Source organism: Babylonia areolata, chromosome 12 (assembly GCF_041734735.1).
Source record: "Babylonia areolata isolate BAREFJ2019XMU chromosome 12, ASM4173473v1, whole genome shotgun sequence".
Lineage (NCBI taxonomy): Eukaryota > Metazoa > Mollusca > Gastropoda > Neogastropoda > Buccinidae > Babylonia > Babylonia areolata.
The window spans coordinates 20339486-20359625 of NC_134887.1; the positions used below are offsets into that span (position 1 = coordinate 20339486).

At 38.6% G+C, this 20140-nt stretch overlaps 2 protein-coding genes across 2 annotated transcripts in view; one reads left to right on the forward strand and one right to left on the reverse strand.

The window, feature by feature from the left end:
• Nucleotides 1–5913, reverse strand: part of LOC143288439 (uncharacterized) — a 15955-nt gene extending 10042 nt beyond the window's left edge. The window contains exon 1 of the mRNA XM_076596927.1: nt 5779–5913. Coding sequence (XP_076453042.1) covers nt 5779–5883 — 105 coding nt within the window. The 5' untranslated portion in view covers nt 5884–5913. The remainder of the gene's footprint in view (nt 1–5778) is intronic.
• Nucleotides 5914–6150: 237 nt separating this feature from the next.
• The window catches only part of LOC143288437 (zinc finger CCHC domain-containing protein 8 homolog), a 28355-nt gene continuing 14365 nt past the window's right edge, over nt 6151–20140 (forward strand). Inside the window, exons 1-9 of the mRNA XM_076596925.1 lie at nt 6151–6472; nt 7812–7854; nt 14140–14202; nt 14736–14832; nt 16287–16370; nt 17333–17436; nt 17955–18026; nt 19049–19171; nt 19654–19725. Of these exons, the coding sequence (XP_076453040.1) occupies nt 6151–6472; nt 7812–7854; nt 14140–14202; nt 14736–14832; nt 16287–16370; nt 17333–17436; nt 17955–18026; nt 19049–19171; nt 19654–19725 (980 nt within the window). The remainder of the gene's footprint in view (nt 6473–7811; nt 7855–14139; nt 14203–14735; nt 14833–16286; nt 16371–17332; nt 17437–17954; nt 18027–19048; nt 19172–19653; nt 19726–20140) is intronic.

Here is a 20140-nt window from a genome sequence, read left to right on the forward strand (position 1 = left end):
TGTAGAAAAGGGAAAAAGGGTGTTGTAGAAATTTTGAGGACTATGCGAAGGTTACATCCTAGCTTGCTTTGGAAGTTGTTTAATACCCAGATAGTGCAGCAGTGAGAAATATGGGGGTCAGAAGATAATATTGAAATTAGTGGAAAAATTACACTGATACCCCTTGAGGGTCCTTGCATGCATACAGGAAGATCGAATAATACCAGTGACTGCAGGAGTATTATCTTATGTTTTATAAAGATGTTGCTGTTCTTCCAAATATGTTTCAGTCTTGACAGTATTGATGCTGTCTTTGCAAGTCTTGAGAGGATTTCTGGTTTGGATCCTTCATTAGTGATGATGAATCCCAGGTCGGTGAACTGTTTCACAGTTCCTAGTTTCTGTCCCTGGACAGTTATATCAGCAGTGATGCTGGTGTTGTGGCTGGCCATCAACTTGGTATTTTCGGAGCAGATTTTAATGCCATATAAAATCATTTATGTTTCATCCTTTCTTCTTCTTCTTCTTTTTTTTTTGTTTTGTTTGTTTTTACATGCTGTGAGAGTTCTTGCTCACTTGCTCACTACCTGCCATGCCGTCGATATCATCTGCGAAGCAAAGGTTCGCGACGGTTCTTCCTCCATTGCTGACATGATCTTCAAGTGGCATCAGCCATGATGCGTTACAGGAACATGTTGAACAGCATGGGAGACAGAAGGCAGCCCTAACAGACTCCAACTGAAGTATGGAACCATTGTCCTATAGCACCCTATGTGAGTACCATATTGGTCGCTTTGGAGTATAGTTGTTGGATTTCATTGAAAAGCTTTCGCCTAATATACTTTTTTTTCATTGTGCTTCCTGCCAGACTCTACAAACACATTCTTGAAGTCTATGAAGACGTGGTAGAATTACCTCTGCTGTTGGAGGGTGTTTTTTTTCAAATTATTATTATAATTATCATTATTATAATTTTGCAAAGTGTATGTAGGTTAAAGATTAATTTTGTTCGGTGGTAATTCTGTCTTTGTAGAATCCAGCCTGGTCTTCAGCAGTGATGGGAGCTGTATGCCACTGTTATCTGTTCAGAATGAATTTGAGCATTACTTTACTAGCATGGCTATCACACAGATAGCATGTGTTGGAGATTTCATTTCTTGGGAAGGGTGATGATAAGTGACTGGGTCCATGACGTGGGCCATTCGTCTGTATGCCAGATTTTGTTTCAGATGGCAGGTAGGATGTCAATCACCGCCTCTCCATGAGGCCTCAAACGTTCTGCTAGGATGTTGTGGATGCCTGCAGCCTTGCCACCTTTTAGTGAGTTCACTGCTGTTACAACCTCCTCCCGGATTATTGGGAAGTCACCCTCATTTGATGAATCTTGCACTGACAGTACCCTTGAGTCTCCTTTGCTCTGTTTGTTGTAAAGGTCAGAGCAGTACTCTGTCCACCTTTTAACGATGTCTTGTTCCTGTGTGAAACAGTTACCATTTTTGTCCTGGATGATTCTGACTTTACTTTGATTCTGTTTGGTAAGGTCTTTGCTCTCACGATTTTTGTCAATGTCTTCATACTGCTGATAAATCCAGTTGTCCTCTGCATGCTTCACTGATTTATTGACCAAACTCCTTGATTATAGCAGTGTATTTCTCCTTTCCTTTCTCGGTTTATTTTTTATGGTTTCAAGCTCGTTCTAGTGTCACACATCTCTAGGATACTACTTGTGACCCATGGATTCGACTTCCATTGGCTTACCCATATATATATATATTTTTTTTTTTTTTCTTTTTTTTTTTCTTTCTGTCATTACTTGTCGAAATTGTTTATGAAGGTTTCAAGATCTTCTTCAAGCTTAAGTATTTAACCCAACAAGAAAATCCTATCTGGAGAGGGATGGGCTCCGCCAGATTTGACTGCCCAAGACATGCCCCAGAATGAAAGAAACGATTACAAAGACCACCGGTCACAAGTGAGCCCGCGGGCTAACAATGGCCGCACCGTCGACCTCCACCAGGGCAGTCGCGGAAATGTGCTACTGGGGGAAAGCCACAGACTGTCCGTGAAAGGAACACCATTACATTCGCCAGCTGGAATGCAATAACACTCACGCTGGCTGGAAAACTGAAAGAACTGACCCACTGAGATGGACCAGATACACCTGGCATGGCCTCTGCCTCTATGATGCCAGATGGAAAAAAACCAAAAAAACAATGGAGAAATACAGACAGAAGAAGGGCATGTCTTGTACTATAGTGGACAACTTGTGAGAACAAACATGTACATGTAGTATGCTTTTTTTTGTCAACAAGAACATAAAAAACATTACAAAAAGAAGATAAATAATACAGCAGTCATATGCTGCCCTGTTTCAAAGAGGATCATGACTATTCACTAATGAGCCAAATCATTTCACATCATGATAGTGCACACACACACACACACACACACACATCTCAATAATTTTGTTTGCAATAATCTGATGATAAATAAACATGCAATATCCCATCCCTCCCCACACACATTTGGTCTATAGATGTGCATTTGAACACCTTTTGTATTCACAAGGCAAAAATGTAAAACATGCTATAAAAAAAAAAGGCAAAAATGTAAAACATGCTATAAAAAAAAGGCAAAAATGTAAAACATGGTATAGAAAAAAACAACAACTGTGACTCATTTACTTGTCCATTGTCCAAAACAAAAGTTTTTTTTTTTTTTTTTTTTTTTTTTTTTAAACAGAGGCATCTGTATGTGTTGAACATCTCTTGAACAATTTCTCACTTTTCTGTGAATTTTCTAAATGTTTAATTGGGAGCACAGTTGATATATATTCCTTTGATTGATCCATTTGCTTTCATAAACTGATTAGTGTAAAGCAACAAATATATACTAATCAACCTAAATCTGACTCAAAATCTCTCTGAATCCACCCACCCCCACATACACAAAGAAAAAGGGGCTCAACTCTGAATTCACACAACAACAAAAAAAAGAGATGAACTTCCTATTATAGACTGGTAACCTCTCTGGTGTCTTGCATTACACTGAAATCTTTCAACACTTGAGTTTATCAAAAAACTTTTATTGTGCATTCAGAAACAGGTCACGCAGAAGCACATGTTTATTTCAGTGTCAGATGATTGTCAGTTTACTTCCATAGTCATATAAAGTGAATTTTTTTTCAGAACAAAACATAAAACAAAATTAATAATGTCCAACTATTTACTTTTATTTGAAATTGCTGAATCCCTGTTATGAAGACCAATATGAGTGTTTCTATGATGCAACCGACAGATCAATTGACTTTCATTTTTGTTTTTGTTCTTGTCACTAACTGCTGTCACACTTTGATCTTTGTGGATAGTTGATTCTATTGTTCTAGTTTATCCCTCTTCTGTATACATTCCCCTTTAACCTCTGTCCCCTCCCCAAACCCCCCTCCCACACAGAAACACACACACACATGAAAATATATCACTCAAAGTGAAAAGACATTACATAAAAGAAAGAACACACACACACACACACACACATATACATATATATATATATACATATGAGAGAGAGAGAGAGAGAGAGAGAGAGAGAGAGAGAGAGAGAGAGAGAGAGGTACTATCACACTTGCATACACAAACACACATATACATACGAACTCTCTCACTTGATTGCTGGATCCTTATTACTTAGTCCAGTTAGGTTGTTTAGAACTGTAATGTAACTTACAAATTACTATTGCACTTAAAAAAAAAAAATCTGTTGACTGATGTTATATTCTAACATCTATGTGATGCTGTCAGACAGCAATATTCAGTATTCTAATTATTCCTTTCTTTGCATTATTTACCCTTTAGTTTTGCTCTCACATGCACACAATCTATACCATTTCATGTAGTACAGAGTGCAACGGACAATTTGCAGATGAAAGACAAATGGGGCATAGTGGGTAGGATGGATGATTAGGGCAGTGTGTGTGTGTGTGTCTGATGCTTGTGTGTGTGTCTGATGTGTGTGTGTGTGTGTGTGTGTGTGTGTGTGTGTGTGTGTGTGCTGTGCTGTGTGTGTGTGTGTGTGTGTGTGTGTGTGTGTGTGTGTGTGTGTGTGTGTGTGCGTGCGTGTGTGCGTGTATCAGATTGCAATCCTGAAACACAACCATGAAAATTCAATCATGAAAACTGACTGCACACACACGGTGCTGCAAATGTATGGGCAAGAAAAAAAATTCAAGTGGATTTATTACTGAAGAAGCAACAAATTGCTTGTGCGAGTAATAGTATGCCCAAGTGTGGGTGGGTGGGTGGTGTGGGGGTTGGAACTGTTTACATTATTATAATGTGAGTACTGCTTTTACAGTTTTAAATATTGGGATGGAAGCTTGTGCAGTTGGGGTGGAGGGCATGGGGAGGAGGGGAGGGGAAGGAGAGGAAGAGGAAGAGGGGAGCGGGGGAGGGGAAGGGCGGTTGTGAGAGTGGGGTTGACAATGAGGTGGGAATGGATTCATGAGTTGGCGGGTTAGAGATGGGAGGTGAGATATGTGTGTGTGAGATTACATCTTAATATATAGTAATATTAAGATATAATAACATACACTAAGTAATCCTTTCTTAACATAACTCACTCATAACTTAGTTTTTGTTTCCTTGTATCTTGTTCTAATATTTGTTTGTACATGTCAAACACTGAATTTCTGAACCATGGTTGGTATAGACAGTAATCTGAGTAAATCTGTTCAGAGATGACAAAAACTCAGGATCTCATCAGACCAGGTTCCTGTAACCACTGGTGTTTCACTGGGAACAGTTTTGGGTCTGCTTCTCAATCTTTCTCATCATCAATGATCTTCCTTGTGGTTTTCACTCTATGAATAGAATAGAATAGAATATGTCTTTATTACCAAGTGTACCATGGTCACAAGGAATATTGGGGGGGATAGTACATCAAGGTACGTTCAAAGTTTAGCTTAAGATTGCAATGATTCAACAGAGACATGAAGTGATAATACAACCAAGAACTGCAGTCTTTTATATGGTGATGGCAAGTAGATAAATAAACAGCTCCAATGTATGCTCAGTTTCTCCAGGTAAAATTTGACTGCGTATAATGTCCTATTTTAACATCCTAAATTAGTGCACCTATTGGTTACATTTTCATGGTTTGTGGAACAGATGGAGGCACATCTGTTTAGCGACTGAATCTGCATCAAAATTTGAGTAAAATAACCTACAAAATTAGAGTCGAAATCCACTGAAAATAACAACTTGAACTTGAACCTGTGGTGTCTGAAGCCTTATTTAGGCCTGTTCACCGTCAGGATCGGAATTACTTCTTGCATGTGTGACGGTACTGGTGTTACTGTCCTATCTATTCATAGTAAGCAGGATTATATAATGACGGTAAGTTTGCCCAGTGGCCATGTCCTGCCTGGTCTTAAAGGTGTTGACTGTTAGTGCTGTAACTACATGGTCTGGGAGGTTATTCCAGGTGTTGATGACACGTTCTGTAAAGTAGTTACTTCTGATAAGCAAGCGGCCATGTCCCTTATACACTTTTAGGAAAAAACAACATATACTAATGGTAACATTGTTTCATACATGCACACAATTTGCAGGTAAAATAGGTTCCCGAAAATAGGATTTTACCGAGGATCACAAGATAAGTACCCATGATTCTCGGTGGCTGGGTCTGTCACTTTGGTCACTGATACAAAAATGACAATGCGTTTGTCGAATACCCAGCTGCAGCTAAAAATCTAATTAATTTTGGAATAATGTTCCAGACACTGATTGTAATTGTCCTTACCATGTGCATATCATTATAGGTGTTGAATCTATTGCTTCCATCCATCATGCAAAACCGAAGGGGTCTGTCGGCTATTGTCAGAACAGCTAGTTTCACTGGCTTCATTGTGCTATGGACACTTTCGCTTTCGGCGTTTTCGCTGCCATTCTTTGAGACTATCCGTGCGAACCTATGATTGACTAAACCATTTGTGTCTGAAAAATCTAAAATATATAATCACAGCATAGATATTGAGTAAATTTAACTGTTCATAGTCTAATTCAATTAGTATTTGGCAGGATAATATTATTTGTCTCATTTTATCCAATTCTTGCCAATGAAGTCTTACTTTGCGGCCCAGTCATAAAATCAAATGTTACATTTCCGGTTAAGATGGCGGACGTCTTCGGCGATGAAAGTCTCTTTTCAGAATTTGAAAGAGACCGGGATACTCAAAATATCTTCATTCAGTATGATCGAGATGAATCTGGAACAGAAAACCGATCACGTATTATATTCGCAGGTGCTGAGTCAGATTCCGATGAGTCGGACATAGCAGATGGAAATGAAAACGAAAAGGAGATCACGTCGGACTCCGAAGTTTTAAAACCTCAGGAGTCTGAAGGGGAGGCCAAGGAAGCAAAGGGAGAAGAATCAGAAGAAGGTGAACAGAACAGCGCACCACAGTCAACGACTTATCAAGAAAACTTTGAAAGTATCCTTCATAAACAGAAAGACCTACTAAAGATTGATATATTGTATTGATCTCTGTTCCCATTTCTCTATGTGATTCACTGATTATGGGTTTAGGCCGGCGCTTGGCACCGATCCTAGATCGATGCGGAGCGAACACCTCGGCATCGGTCCCGAATAATTAACGGATGTAACGTTCAGTTCTCAGTCAGTAAAAGTGTATGCGGACATTTCTTGATTCTTGAGTTTGCTTTCTCTGCTGTCCTGCATGAACTTTTCACTATAATGGCAGATAGAACTGCATACAGAAAAGTCCAACCAGGAATCAAACTCTTGATGCTCTGTTGGGTCATGTGACCTTCAGTACCTCCTCCTGACTCTATATTTGCTAAATCTCCCACCAAAATTACCTAGGGACTCCCACTGTTTTTCTATTTACTGATGAACTCACACCAAAATTACGGTATGTAACGATTACCGATGTCGTTCAATGACATTTTGTTGTGATTTCTGTGAAGCATTGAGCTTCATATCGATTGAGGGTCGACGCCTCGCAACTTCGATAAATTTACTACACATCATAAGTACAGCTATTCTGTGCTTCTTTCATAATGTATCCTGGTGACAACCAGGCCTGAGAGATGCAGACACGTGCATTGTTGATCACAAAATAATGCATCACTCCCCAGGATGCATGGGTGAAGAATAAGTTGATGATCCTTGACTATGTGGTCCCACTCAGACTGCTAGTTTTCCCACATGATCATAGCACACTCTGCTGAACAGCCTTAACGTATCATATAACAACACAGCATCAAACCTGGATAGAGCCAGCCTCGGGCTGAAATATTCAAAAATACCCACCTTTGATGGAATTTGAATCCACATCCTCTCTGTCACCAGTCTACTGAACAATGCTAACCATTTTGTTATGTCAGCTGGTGAGTGCACATGAAATTACTACCTTCCTTCGTGGATATGAAAATTTATATATATATATATATATTTTTTTTTTATACTTATTTCCATGTTCTGATTTATGGAACTTTTTTTTTGTGCTACTTTGCACTCATCAGTATATAGTTTAGAATTAAAGCTCACTGTCTGAGTTTGAGTAGAAGATTTGAAATAATACAAGAAAATATATTTTTTAGATGTTTATATATATCTGACACTGACAGGGAAATTTTTTTTGAACATAATATAATTATGTAATCAAGATAGACTTATAGTTATACTATAGATAGTTGTTATTTTTAATCTTGTCTGTGGTTTATTATTTATGCATGCAATACTTTCAAAGACAATAGATTTGTGTATAACTTTTCTTGCAGTAGATACTGTCCTTAACAGTATTCCAGAAAACAAACTGAAACAGTTTGCCCGCATCATTGACTCAACAAGGTGAGTGAATGTTGTTGTTTTTTAATAAAAAAAATAACAGAAAGGTAATTGAAAGTCCATTTATGGTAATATCTATAACTATATCTTGTTATGGTGAGATTATTGTTGTTGCGTGACATGCTGATAATTATGGAAATTTGTTCTCTGATGGATTTGTGTAGTTTTTCTCTGGTATTTTTAACTTGAGGTCAAGTTATCACATAGAAATCAGTCACTGGAATATAGTGGGAATTCCATTACTATTTGTGAATCCTACTGAAGTCCTACCATATGTTATTGCGAGAAAAAAAATTGTGTTGGAGGGGGAGGGGGGGTGGGGAGGGTTGATTAATATGAATTTATTATAACGAAAAAAAGTTTTAACTGTGTGAGTGAATTGGAAATTGCCAGCAATGGGGCAGGTCAAAGTATTGACATTAGTCCACCATTTATTGAACTGTCTGCGACCATTGTGAAACTCAGAAATCTGATGGGAACTTCAAGACACTGGCTGTCAGGATGAAGATGGATCAATCAGCAAGCTGATGATGGAGAAAATATGGAAGTTGGAACTAATGGAAGACAAAGTGAAACAGAGCAAGAATTCACTCAACACCACAGTTTACTTCTTTGGCCGGTTTGATACTCAGTCCTTCACCTTTGAACAGGATGTGAGACAGGATAAAACTTTGAAAACAAGCTGAGACATCATTTTCAATGCACCACACGCCCATGAAGATAGCAACTTCCTTGATGGCTGATGTTTCTGTTCTTCACAGAAAATCTGATGACTTATGAAGTTTAATAATTCAGACAGATTGCCATGGAACAGCAAGATTTCTCTGGAAGAAAAACGTCAGAAAAGCACTTCCAGCATGAAAGAGAATCCTTCTTGTTACTGATGTCATCAGAAAGAAAACTGCATAGAACTATCAGAATGTGACATTCAGAGTGTGATATGCCTCAAGAAACTTTGAAAGGAGTGCATTGTGACTTTGTATCAGGTAATGATGAATACATGTGTCAAATTTAATATCACATCCCTGACAGACATTTCTTTTTTTAAGTTGTTTTTGTTTTAAGCTGTTTCAGTAAATTTGTGTTTTCTGATGTACCGTTTCCTTAAAAAAAAAAGAAAAAAGTACAAGTATATACAGGAGCTGGCTGTTCACACACATTCATAAATCAGGTATATTTATGTAATCATGCACAAATGCTCACATGCATGCATAATTACATTGACCATGTACTGACTTTGTTGCATTAGGTTTGAAATAAGTAGATTAGACCTCAACAAAAGGATGAAGTAGGAACGGTGTTGGTCACACTAATCCTCTCAATGAATCAGGCTGTGAGTGCTCTACAGAAAATTCTCCAGATGTCACATGATGGTGACTTGAAGTGTGAATAGTGATAGGCATTGATAGCAACCTGAGAATGCAGAACATTGACAACAGTCTTAAGACTCTTACAAAAACTAGAATGAATCACACAAAGCCTTTTCTGCCTTTTCTACGTGTCCCAAATTAACATGATATTACGTTGATCTAATATATATATATATATCTCTTCATATTCTGAAAGAAGATTTCTTTGTCTCTGGTTGTTTTTCATTGAAACTGCTTTGTTTTTTAGCAATTGTAGGAACCTGATCTACTGCCCAGTTACCTCTTTTGAATGTGAAGATAATCATTGAGAAAAAAATGGAAAGTTGCAGATTAACAGTGATCAATATTCTTAGTACTGTCTGAGCCAAGAAAAGCATACCTGCTTTTATGTATAGGTAATGTGCAGCATGCTTTTCTTTCCAGCAGCACATCTGGTTTCTTATTGCAGTACGGTTGAGCTGAAGCTAATGAAAGATACCATTTCTCTTGCCCTGCCATTGAAAGGATTAAGGTGACAATGCAGACATTGAAAGCAACAAGTCACCACAGAATCACCAACAAAAGCTTACCAGCAGTACAGCTAATACAGTGTGTTGACAGAAGAGACAAACAGGGGGGTGGGAACAGTATGATTGTGTTGCCTCTTTCAGGTGTAGAGTCGGTGGCTGAGTGTTCGTCTGTCTCCTTGCTGGTCTAATATGCCTTCTTACAGCTGGTTGCAGATCTGTGAGTGTAGCAGCGGGGGCTCAGTGGGCTCAAAGTCAAACACAGTCCTGAGGTGTTTTGCCACCTTGGTGACTGCTTGCTTGCTTGCCCCGATGGCCGACACAGGTACTGAGGTACACGCTCTGCAATGTCACCATGCATGCACTCTTTCTCCCCACCATACAGCTTCCTTGCTAGGCGGGAGTACACACTGTCTTAATTTTGTTGTTGTCTTTTTAACATTTAAATGAAGAGGGTTTTAAAATGGGAGTAGATTTTACTCAAGAATAACACTGAGTGTTTTGTAAAAAAAAATTTCCATTTTGTCAGTCATGTTTATGATTAAAACAACAAACAGTATAAAGTTACTGTTTTTGAAACATGTGTTTATATTTTTTTGAAGAGTTTGTTTCCATTAATGAATATTATTAAGAGAGTATTATTATCCAGTGATAAAACCACCATAGGAAATTATTGCACTCTGGTGCCAGTGTTGGTCAGATGTTGACAGAAACCAGTGCTACGATGTTTGTTACACCGGCATGGATTTGCACCTCATCATTTTTCACTTGGAACTCTGAAGCGGAGAATGTGAAACTCTCAGACGAGAATGAGAAACTCTTAAACTGTTGAAACTTGGAAGATGGAAGGACTGCTAAAGAAGTGGCCTCACTTGAGAGTCATGTGTCATGCATCTGAACCGAGGATATCATTTTGCAAGGTGACTCTTCTTCAAGAACAGATGTTGTACCTTCACTGAATGCTACATCATTGCATGTTTTAACACTCATCTCACCAATGCCTACTCGTCCTAGAAGATGCAAAGAACTATCTACAATGGAATGAAGACATCATGAAGAGAGAAGAAAATTCAATTGGTTGGTCATCATACCGGCAATAAAGAGCAACATGTCTCTGTCATTTATGATCTGTCAAACATCATTGATGCTGACAGAGGGATCTTCAAAGTGTGGAATGTACCCTCCATGGAAATCATCTCACCTCAGCTGACAAACAAGGAAGAATCATGAGACAGGTGAACATGTGAAGCAAAAAAAACAACAACAACAATCTTATTTGTTTATGAATGGCTTGACTGTTTGTCTTACTGCAGTTTTTTGCTGTTCTTTGATTCCAGAAATTCCTGTTGATAGTGAATTTGTGTTTTGTGGAAACAAACTCTTCAATTTTCATGATCCACATTTTCACAAGAACAGAAGTGGTTCACTTTATATGTTTTGTTTTATATGATCAATGTGCCTTACTAAGTTACTTGAGTGTAAAGTATGCAAATGTGTGATTTAGCTGATTTTAACTTTTTGTTTTACTTAAGTGTTTATACATATATATGTAACCAGTTATGAGACATCACTTTTTTTTTATCTTTCATTCTTTGTATTTACTTTGGCTATCTCTTTGTCATGAACATATTTTGAACCTTGAATATAATGTCCTTTTTAGGAACTATTTCCTATTCAAATGATGTAAAATAAACTTAACATTTAAGCATTTGTAACTTTGGAAACATACATTTTGTCATCTTTTTCAGTGTGGCATGCACTGATACAGTGCATGCTGATTTACTACGACTTTGTAGCAGGTTCACAGATATTCCAGGTTTCTGCAGCCACAGTACAGTAAAAAAAGAAAGTGATGTTATCATACTTCAGAGTAGTACTTAGCAATCATACTACACACACACACACACACACACACACACACACACACACACACACACACACACACTTAGAACAGTATCAGACTCCTGGACATAATTGATTTGAAAGAGGAACTTACATGCCTTTGTGTACCACCTGTTACTGACTTTGTGAACAGTTTAATGATTCTGAGTCTGACCCCGTTGTAACTGTTGTGAACAGTTTATTAAATAAATCAATCACTAGTACATGTATCAGTAAGTATTATATATCATGTGTCTGTCTGTCTCATTGTTTGCACATCAGATGTTCTTGATATAGTGTGGGATAAGCAGCTTCTCAGCCCTGAGATAGCCTAAACGGTCGGCTGGGCTCTAAACAACATGAATTGAATTGAAGCAGCTTCTGTGTGTTTTTGCTGACTGAGGGAATCTTGAAGCTGTAAAATAATTTGGATCAAAGAAAGCACAGAGCTCAGCGAAGTTTTACTCTCTCAGTCTCTGATTCAGTGAGTGTCAGAAAGTGCAGGTGATCATTAGAAATGATAAATTTGAAATATGTCTAATGTGATGTTATTGTGTGTGTGTGCGTGTGTGTGTGTGTGTGTGTGTGTTCATGTAGTGTATGTGAGTATGTGTGGGGGATGGATGGGGGAGAGAGAGGTGGAAGGCACGACAGGAAAGAACCGATTCTGTGTGGAACAGAACTTTCTTTTGAAGCACAAGCATGATATAACGACAGTCGAATGAGACGTTGTGCCATACATTATGATTATGTAAATTCCACTGGGTAAATTGAATCCAGTGAACTTTTTCAAGAAGATGAGGGTATGTTATAAATCACTTTCCTTGCACACTCCCTTTAAGTTTAAGTACTTTAAACTTAAGACACGGAAAACTGAAACCATGGAAGTGAGAAGACCTCAGAACCTGATACATAGAGACCATCATTTATTAATAACTTTGGGTTTTTTCATGTCCACAACTGCAGTTTTCACATCCACTGTTATAGACCTACAAGTGAGTTTTGACATGTTTTTACTTCACCGTGTAGGCAGCCCTTATATAAATACTCGTTATGTTTGTGGTTCCATAACCTACGGAAAACTGATATTGATTGTAAAATCTTTAACTTGAGTGTTTGATGTTCTTCATGTTTATACACACACAGGTGATTCAGGCACTAGCAGGTCTGCACACATGTAGGCCTGAGAGACACAGTCGGAATTCAAACCTTGGATCCAAGGATTGAAGGCCTAGTGCTGTAGCCACTGGGCTATGGCATCCATTTGCTGATCTGTATAAAGATCGTAGATCGTACATGTCAGGCTTTTGCTGTCAGTTTTGCTTTTTCACTTTCTGTCAGGTGCTTATAATAAAAGTTTTTTAATAAAAGTTTTCTCTGAAAAAGAATTTTATTTTTCTGGGGATGATCAGGGGAGCACATATAGACTTAAAAAAAAAAAAAATTAGGGAACCCCTTATTTTTTTTCTTCATGGGTTTTCACTCTGTGGTTATTCTTTTAGATTTGATTTTCATGTTTGGTTTCATACATCTCTTGATTTTCTGTTCATGTGGCCTCACTGCCATTATGAGAATTACGTGGTTTGTTAACAAGCATCAGTCAATAATTTGATTCTGCACAAGACACAGAAAATAACAAAAGTTAAGAAAAACATTCTTTTCTCCTTATTTTCTGCGCCAAAATCTGGTCAAAATGTCAATGATTTGAGAATTACATTCATTAAGCATAGTTTCAAGTGAAAACAGTTTATTTGGCAAATTTAGTGCTGTAAATTCAGTATGTTTGAACTTTTGTTTTCTTACCGCATAGACTGATTCAAGACATTTTTGTGCATGGTTTTCTGGTTTAATGAGTGGTTTACTGGCTCTTTCTGGGTGATTGATAGGCAACACTGATCATGCTCTCATTGTGCCTCAGTAAAAGTCTGTCCCTTTTATCAGATTTTCTTGAAAGGCTCATTTATTCTTGTTTCATTATTTTTTTTCTGGAATAACAAAGTTTGCGGCTTTACTTTTTGACAGCCAAGTGTACTATGCTATTGTTAGTAAGTAATGTTAAATAGATACGAAATTCACCTTCAGTAAAAAACAAACAAAAAAAACCCCCAAAAAACCCCCCGAAGTCAGTAAGTGTTTATTACTCCTGTTTAATCAAGTTACATTTCAAGTTGTTCACTTTGTGTGTGTGTGTGTGAGTTGGGTAATTGTCTACTTCTGTTTTGACACACCTGATGCAATTTATTTTCATGAGATAATAAACTTGTTTTTATCTTAATCTTATTAATGATGAATATTTGTAATTTTAATGAGTGAGTTATCAAAACACTCTTTTTGCTATGTGTGTCTTGAGTGTCCACCTTTTTTTTTTTTTTTTTTTAAATCACAGTTAATCAAAGTGACTCCTCCAAGTCCACTTTTGTGGTGTTTTGTGGCTGTGGTCTGTAGAATGTGCAGTCACTGTTGTGATGACAATCTTGATGAATGTTTTGACTGATCCTGGTGGTGGTGGTTTTTTTTTTCTGTGTCTGTAGGTGTGTCAGCGATGACCAGAGTCCTGGCATTCAGATTGTTTTCCAGAACAACAGGTTTGCCAAGTAAGTTTTCAGTGACAGCTGTGCAGTAGTGGCAGTTTATGTATCAAGACCTTTCAATGCAATTCAGTTTTCTTAGTCAGCTCCCCCCAAGCCCCCCACCCCCTCACTCCATTATACCCTACCCCTCCCTCACCCCACCACCCTGTGGGGATACCGGGGGCTCTTTCAGTGTGGATAGTATCCCCACCTGGATATTATGTGGCTAGAATGTTTTTCTTCCCTGTTGTTCTCTTTGGTAATGGTTTGGGTTTTTTCTTTCTTTCTTTTTTTTTCCTTCACATTTTTATAGAACTAGGACTTTTTGTTTTTTTGGTGGGGGGTGGGGTCTTTTCCTGGGCATTCCTTCAGAGCCTGCCATAGTGTGGTCTGGTTTTAATCAACAATGCTTATCAACAAATTAGACATATACCACATGTTTTCATTTCTGTTATAAATGCCTTTGCTTTCAGCTTGGTGATAACTTAGACTAACATGAATTTGTTTATACAAATCTTGATGTATTGACTTAATCCTTTTTTTTTCTGCTTGCGTAGGAAGTACCGCAGCCGTATTGAGCAGTTTGTGATCAGCCTGGCTCAACATGCAGACAAGAAAGACTTCTCCAAGGCTGCCACTGATCTCTCCAGCAAGGTACGTCAGGCAGAATAATGTGTTCTGCCTCAGTTGTTGTTGGTGGTGGTGGTGGTGATTTTCTTCCAGGCTCACTCTCATTTCAGCTTGGTTGGTTGGTTGCTCAGTTGTGTCTGGTTGGTTGTTTGGCTGGTTAACTGATTTTTTATGCAGTTAATTTATTTTTTTTCCAGCAGACTATCAGAGTTATATTTCAATTAGTTTATTTTACTGTTATCTGTTTATCAGGGAGGGGGTGGATGAGGAAGAGAGTAGCTTGGATACTTTTTTGGAGTTTAAGTTTAGGCACTGAAAGTCCATCAGTGTTTAATATTATTGCAAATTCTGTATAGAGAGGAATAAAATGCATAATACAGAACAGATCACACAAGATGACAAACATGAGTAACTGACAAGTTATGATCACATGCACATCACCAACAAAACACACACACATATGTGTAGCTTCGTTCAGTTCTTAAAATATGACCAGCATATGTCAGTCTTTGTTGCTTTTTTTTTTTCCCCTTCAGCAGACATTATAGTGTGTATGGATCAGATAAGAATAACTTTATTTTTGGTGTCACATACTGCACCATGTCAAACTGATGCAAACCAGGCCTACTTGCTCTGCTTGGCCAAATTTTTGCACGGCTAACAGTGAAAAGATGCCCGACAGAATAACTTTATTATCTGATATAGAGAAATTACATTATGTGCCGCAAGTGCAGAACAAACGTAGACAATTGCTATGTGCTTTGATGCCTTCTTGAAACTGAAACTTTCTTGTCTGTCATTCTGAATGGGGATCAAAACAAAAAAATTCCAGCTGGTTCAGTTTCTTCCCTGTCAGTGGATTTGTGGGGACTGTCACTAGAAAGTATCATTTGGTGGGTGTTAACTCAATAACTGTTTCCAGTGCAGGGAAGGGGCTCACTTTGTCTGGTTCAGTGAGTGGGCAATTATTATCTTCTGTGTTCATGGGCTACTCCTTGTTCATTCACTTGTATTCATAAGTAAGAGCTTTTTTTCTTTTTTTCTAACTCCATTTTTGGAGGTGTGCATGCTTAGTATGTTCTTGTTTCCATAACCCACAGAATACTAACAGTACGGTTACGGGATCTTTAACATGATTATTTGATGTTCTGCATGTGTGTACATATGAATGAAGTTTAGATGCCAGCAGGTCTGCTTGTCAGTTGACATGGGAGATCAGGAAAGTCTCTACCCTCAACTCAACAAGTGCTGCAACTGTGGTTCAAATACAGGACCTTTGGATTGCAAGTCCAACGGTTTGACTTCGCACCCATTCTCAGTAGTTCTTCCATGATACTGTCTGTTGTCTCTTGGCAGATGACAATATTTGATGAAGTGGCTGTTGTTACATTTTATGTAGTTATCTGTTTTCTTGTGATGTCTGTGTACATCTAGCTTGCTGTAACAGGAGGGATTATCTCAATATTGGTGGGTTGCAGGGAACTTCGGTGTCCACTTGTGTGGACATTAATGATAAGCTCCCCACGGAAAAACGCAACAACCGCATGTGGCAGGCACATGGGGTGGGTACTGGACTTATTGTGCATATCTGTGGAGGAATTTTTGTCTTGTGTGTTTGTGTTGTTTTCTCTTTCTTTCATTGGCTGTTTGCCATTGTGTTATTCTTAGATGTATTGTACTGTACTAATGACAAATTAGTTTTGTTTGTGTTATAGTTAAGACACCAGATATTTATGTATACGCGTGTGTGTGGAGGGTTAGATAAGGGTGTATGCATATAAGTTTATGCCTGCTTGCATATAAACATGAACACTTGTGTGTGCACTTATGAACAGGTGAATGGTGTGTGTGTGTGTGTGTGTGTGTGTGTGTGTGTGTGAGAGACTTGTTAGAGATAAGGGAAGGGAGAGCATTTGTTTGTGTGTGTCTGTGCACACTGACGAGATGATGATGACTTCTTTTGATTTGGCAGGTGATGTACATGTAGACTGACACAGTGATCAGTCTCCATGTTATTTGCCTTGTTGCAAGTTAGAAAAGATAGTTTCTTAAGATTTAAAAAAAAATTTTTTTATAGAAATTTATAATAGAAAAAATAGTTTGATGTGTTCATTTTGTTGTTGATTTTAAATTTTTTTTTTAATTTATAGAATCTTGGAGAAGTTTGCATCTTGCACAACTCAAAACGTGTATGATAAACTCATGTAAATAAGTAATAGATACTACTTACTAGCTGTGTCTTTTTTAATTGGGGAGGGGAGGGGGAAGTGAGTAGGGATCTTAACAGATTGAGAAATTGAGATTGTGTGTGTTTGTGTGAGATTGGATTTTTTTCCTTTGGAGATCATCCCAATGCCGACTGTCCTAAAGCCCTTTTGGTCGAGAGAGAGAGAGAGAGAGAGAGAGAGAGAGTGGAGATGTAACTTGGGCAAGGCATTCTGAGCTGAGCTGATAGTCGAGGCAGCAGTTGCTTTATCTGCTGTTCTGATTGTCATAGCCTGACACAAAACATTCATGTGTGCAGATCATTGGCTGTGCCCAGTTCCACAGTGGCTTCATGGTGGACACCCGGGGCTGGCCTCATGATGAAGACGACCCCAAGGAGTTCGGCAGTGCTGAAGTTCCAAAGTATCCTTGGCGACCCAGCAGTTTGGGCACACTTCTGTAGATTATGGGTGACACATGAGGGTGGGAACCAAGACAGGGATCGTTGAAATTACAGCAGGGTTGCAGCGGTTGGAGGATGAGAATGAAGGTAATGGATAATCAACAGCAGGATGATTGAGGTGACAGCAGTATAAGTTAGATAACAAAGGAATAACTGAAATAACAGCAGGGCTGCAGCAGTGTGAGAATGAGAACTGAGTGAGGACAGGAATGCAGATTGTGTGGAATGAACCAAAATATTTCAGACCATGACACCACTGGATTGGTTACACAAGGTTGTAGTGACATCATGATAGACTGGAAAAGAGATCTGTACACATACTACAGCAGTCCAGTAGACAATATGATTCCAGCTTTATTTTGATATTGTTGTTTTCATCAGTGTATCTTCACAAGGTTGTTATTATATTATTAAGTTAGTTCTTGTGTGTGTCTCTAGATTTTTTTTCCCTCTGTTTATTCCTTCATTGTTGTCACAGATATTTCCAGGTATTTGAAGAAGTGTTCCCACCGAACGAGAACTCTGAGCAGTCTCTTAAGCCTCCTGTGAAGTAAGTTGAAGGATGAAGGAAAATGTTTCATACCAAGTTATTTGTGATTGCAGACAGTGCAATGTTTACAGCTCAGAAGGGAGAAAAAATTGTTGGAAGTTAACAAAAACAAAAATGGAAAAGTCGTAATTACTTTTGCATTGTGAAACATCATTTGATATTGTATATTTGGAATGATGTCCCATTACATAAGGCACAATTTGGCAGCTCCTGGCAGATGTATGCTTGAATGGAACTTCCAAGCTTAATAGAATTTATGAACAGAAAATGAATGAAATGACTGCTGTTAATGAGTGTGTCACTATGTCAGATAAAAGTGCCAAGTTTTGTTAAAAAGAAGTAAAATGTAGCATAGGGCAGTGATACGACTATGGAAATATGTTTGGTTTCTTTACAATTATTATGCCCTTCCCTGAAGTGTTTTATCATTTTGATCACAACAGAACATACGGGAAAATATTTTTTCTTGTTAAAGCCAAATTTGATGTTGACAGATAAACTATTTCTAGAGAAAATGAATTTCTTAAAGTTTACTACCGACACAATTGCGCGCTCATACACACACACGCACACACACATATACAGAGATACAAAGGCAAACAAAACACTGGATTGTTACATAGACTCACATTGTTTATAATTATAAACATATGTGAACCAACAGTCCTGACATGGTCCTGCCGGCCGACTGGACTATAAGCAGCAATGTCAAATGTGTTTCAGATAACCTCAGGATAGGACCAGATTTACAGATTTCCATACTTGGGACAAATTTTTTTGTTCAAGCTGTTCTCATGCCTGTGGATTCAGATGAATGAGGATGATGACAGTGCTGCTGTGGAGGTCCTTGGTTTGAGGCAGTGTGACAAGGCTGCACCTCACTGACACATCTTGGCTGGTTTACCCAAGAGTGTTCTAATGACTTTGGTTTTGGAGAAATTTATTTTTTTGTGCTTTTTTGCTGGCTTGCTGAGCTGTCTGCAGGGACAGTTTTTCATTCCCATGTTGTGTTCTGTGCACAGACCGAAGGATGCGTGCTTCAATTGTGGCGGTGACCACCGTCTGAGTGAGTGCGTCACGCCGAAGGATCACAACCGGATCCGAGCCAAGCGACGAGAGCGCCAGGAGAACAGCTCCAAATCCAGGTCAGTCTCTGTGTGTGACAACAGTGAGGTCCTACACCTTATCAACATGACCCCACGATGTCGACAAAGTCAACAGTGGCGGTGCACTGTCTAGTCATCTAAAGTCGCCTATGGTGGTGAAAGAGTTTACAAAGAAAAAAAAAAAAAGAAAAAGAAAGAAAGAAGAAAACTGAGGTTCTGCAATGTATCTCTGTAGCTACCCAGGTAGCCAGTAGACTGTGTTTGGATTGAGCCCATCACTTCATACTTTATCAGCATGTGCATGTGCACACACACACACACACACACACACACACACACACACACACACACACACACACACACACACACATATATATAACAGAGGCATACGCCACAGATACACTCACAGCTCTGTCATCTCTGACTCTCCTTCCACCCTATCCATCTTGCTCACTCTCGCTCTTTCTCTTCTCTCTCTCTTAAGTCACATGGTACTGAGCTTGTTTTAATTTTCCTTTCAGCAACCCAGGCCGATACCATGAGGACCCAGAACTGGACCCCAAGAAAGCCAAGTTTAAGGCTGGTGTAATCAGGTGAGGCCTGCATTTTTTTGTGTACTTGTGTGGCAGTGTGTGTGTGTGTGTGTGTGTGTGTGTGCATAAGTGGTTTGATGCCGTTTGCCCGGTGAGAGAGGGAATTCCTAACCTTTACATGCAAATTGCTCAAGTTTACTTGCAAAGTGCTGACCATTGCAGTTTGCACATGCTAGCTTGCAATTTGCTTACCTTTACAATTTGCACACATTTACATGCGAATTGGTCACATTTACAATTTGCATACATTTATATATGCAAACTGCTCACATTCATGATTTGCACTTGTTTAAATGCAAATTGCTCACCTTTACAGTTTGCAAACTTTTGCATGCCAATTGCTCACATTTATAAATTGCACACATTTCCAAGCAAATCGCTCACATTCACAATAAAATTTTGCGCATATTTACAT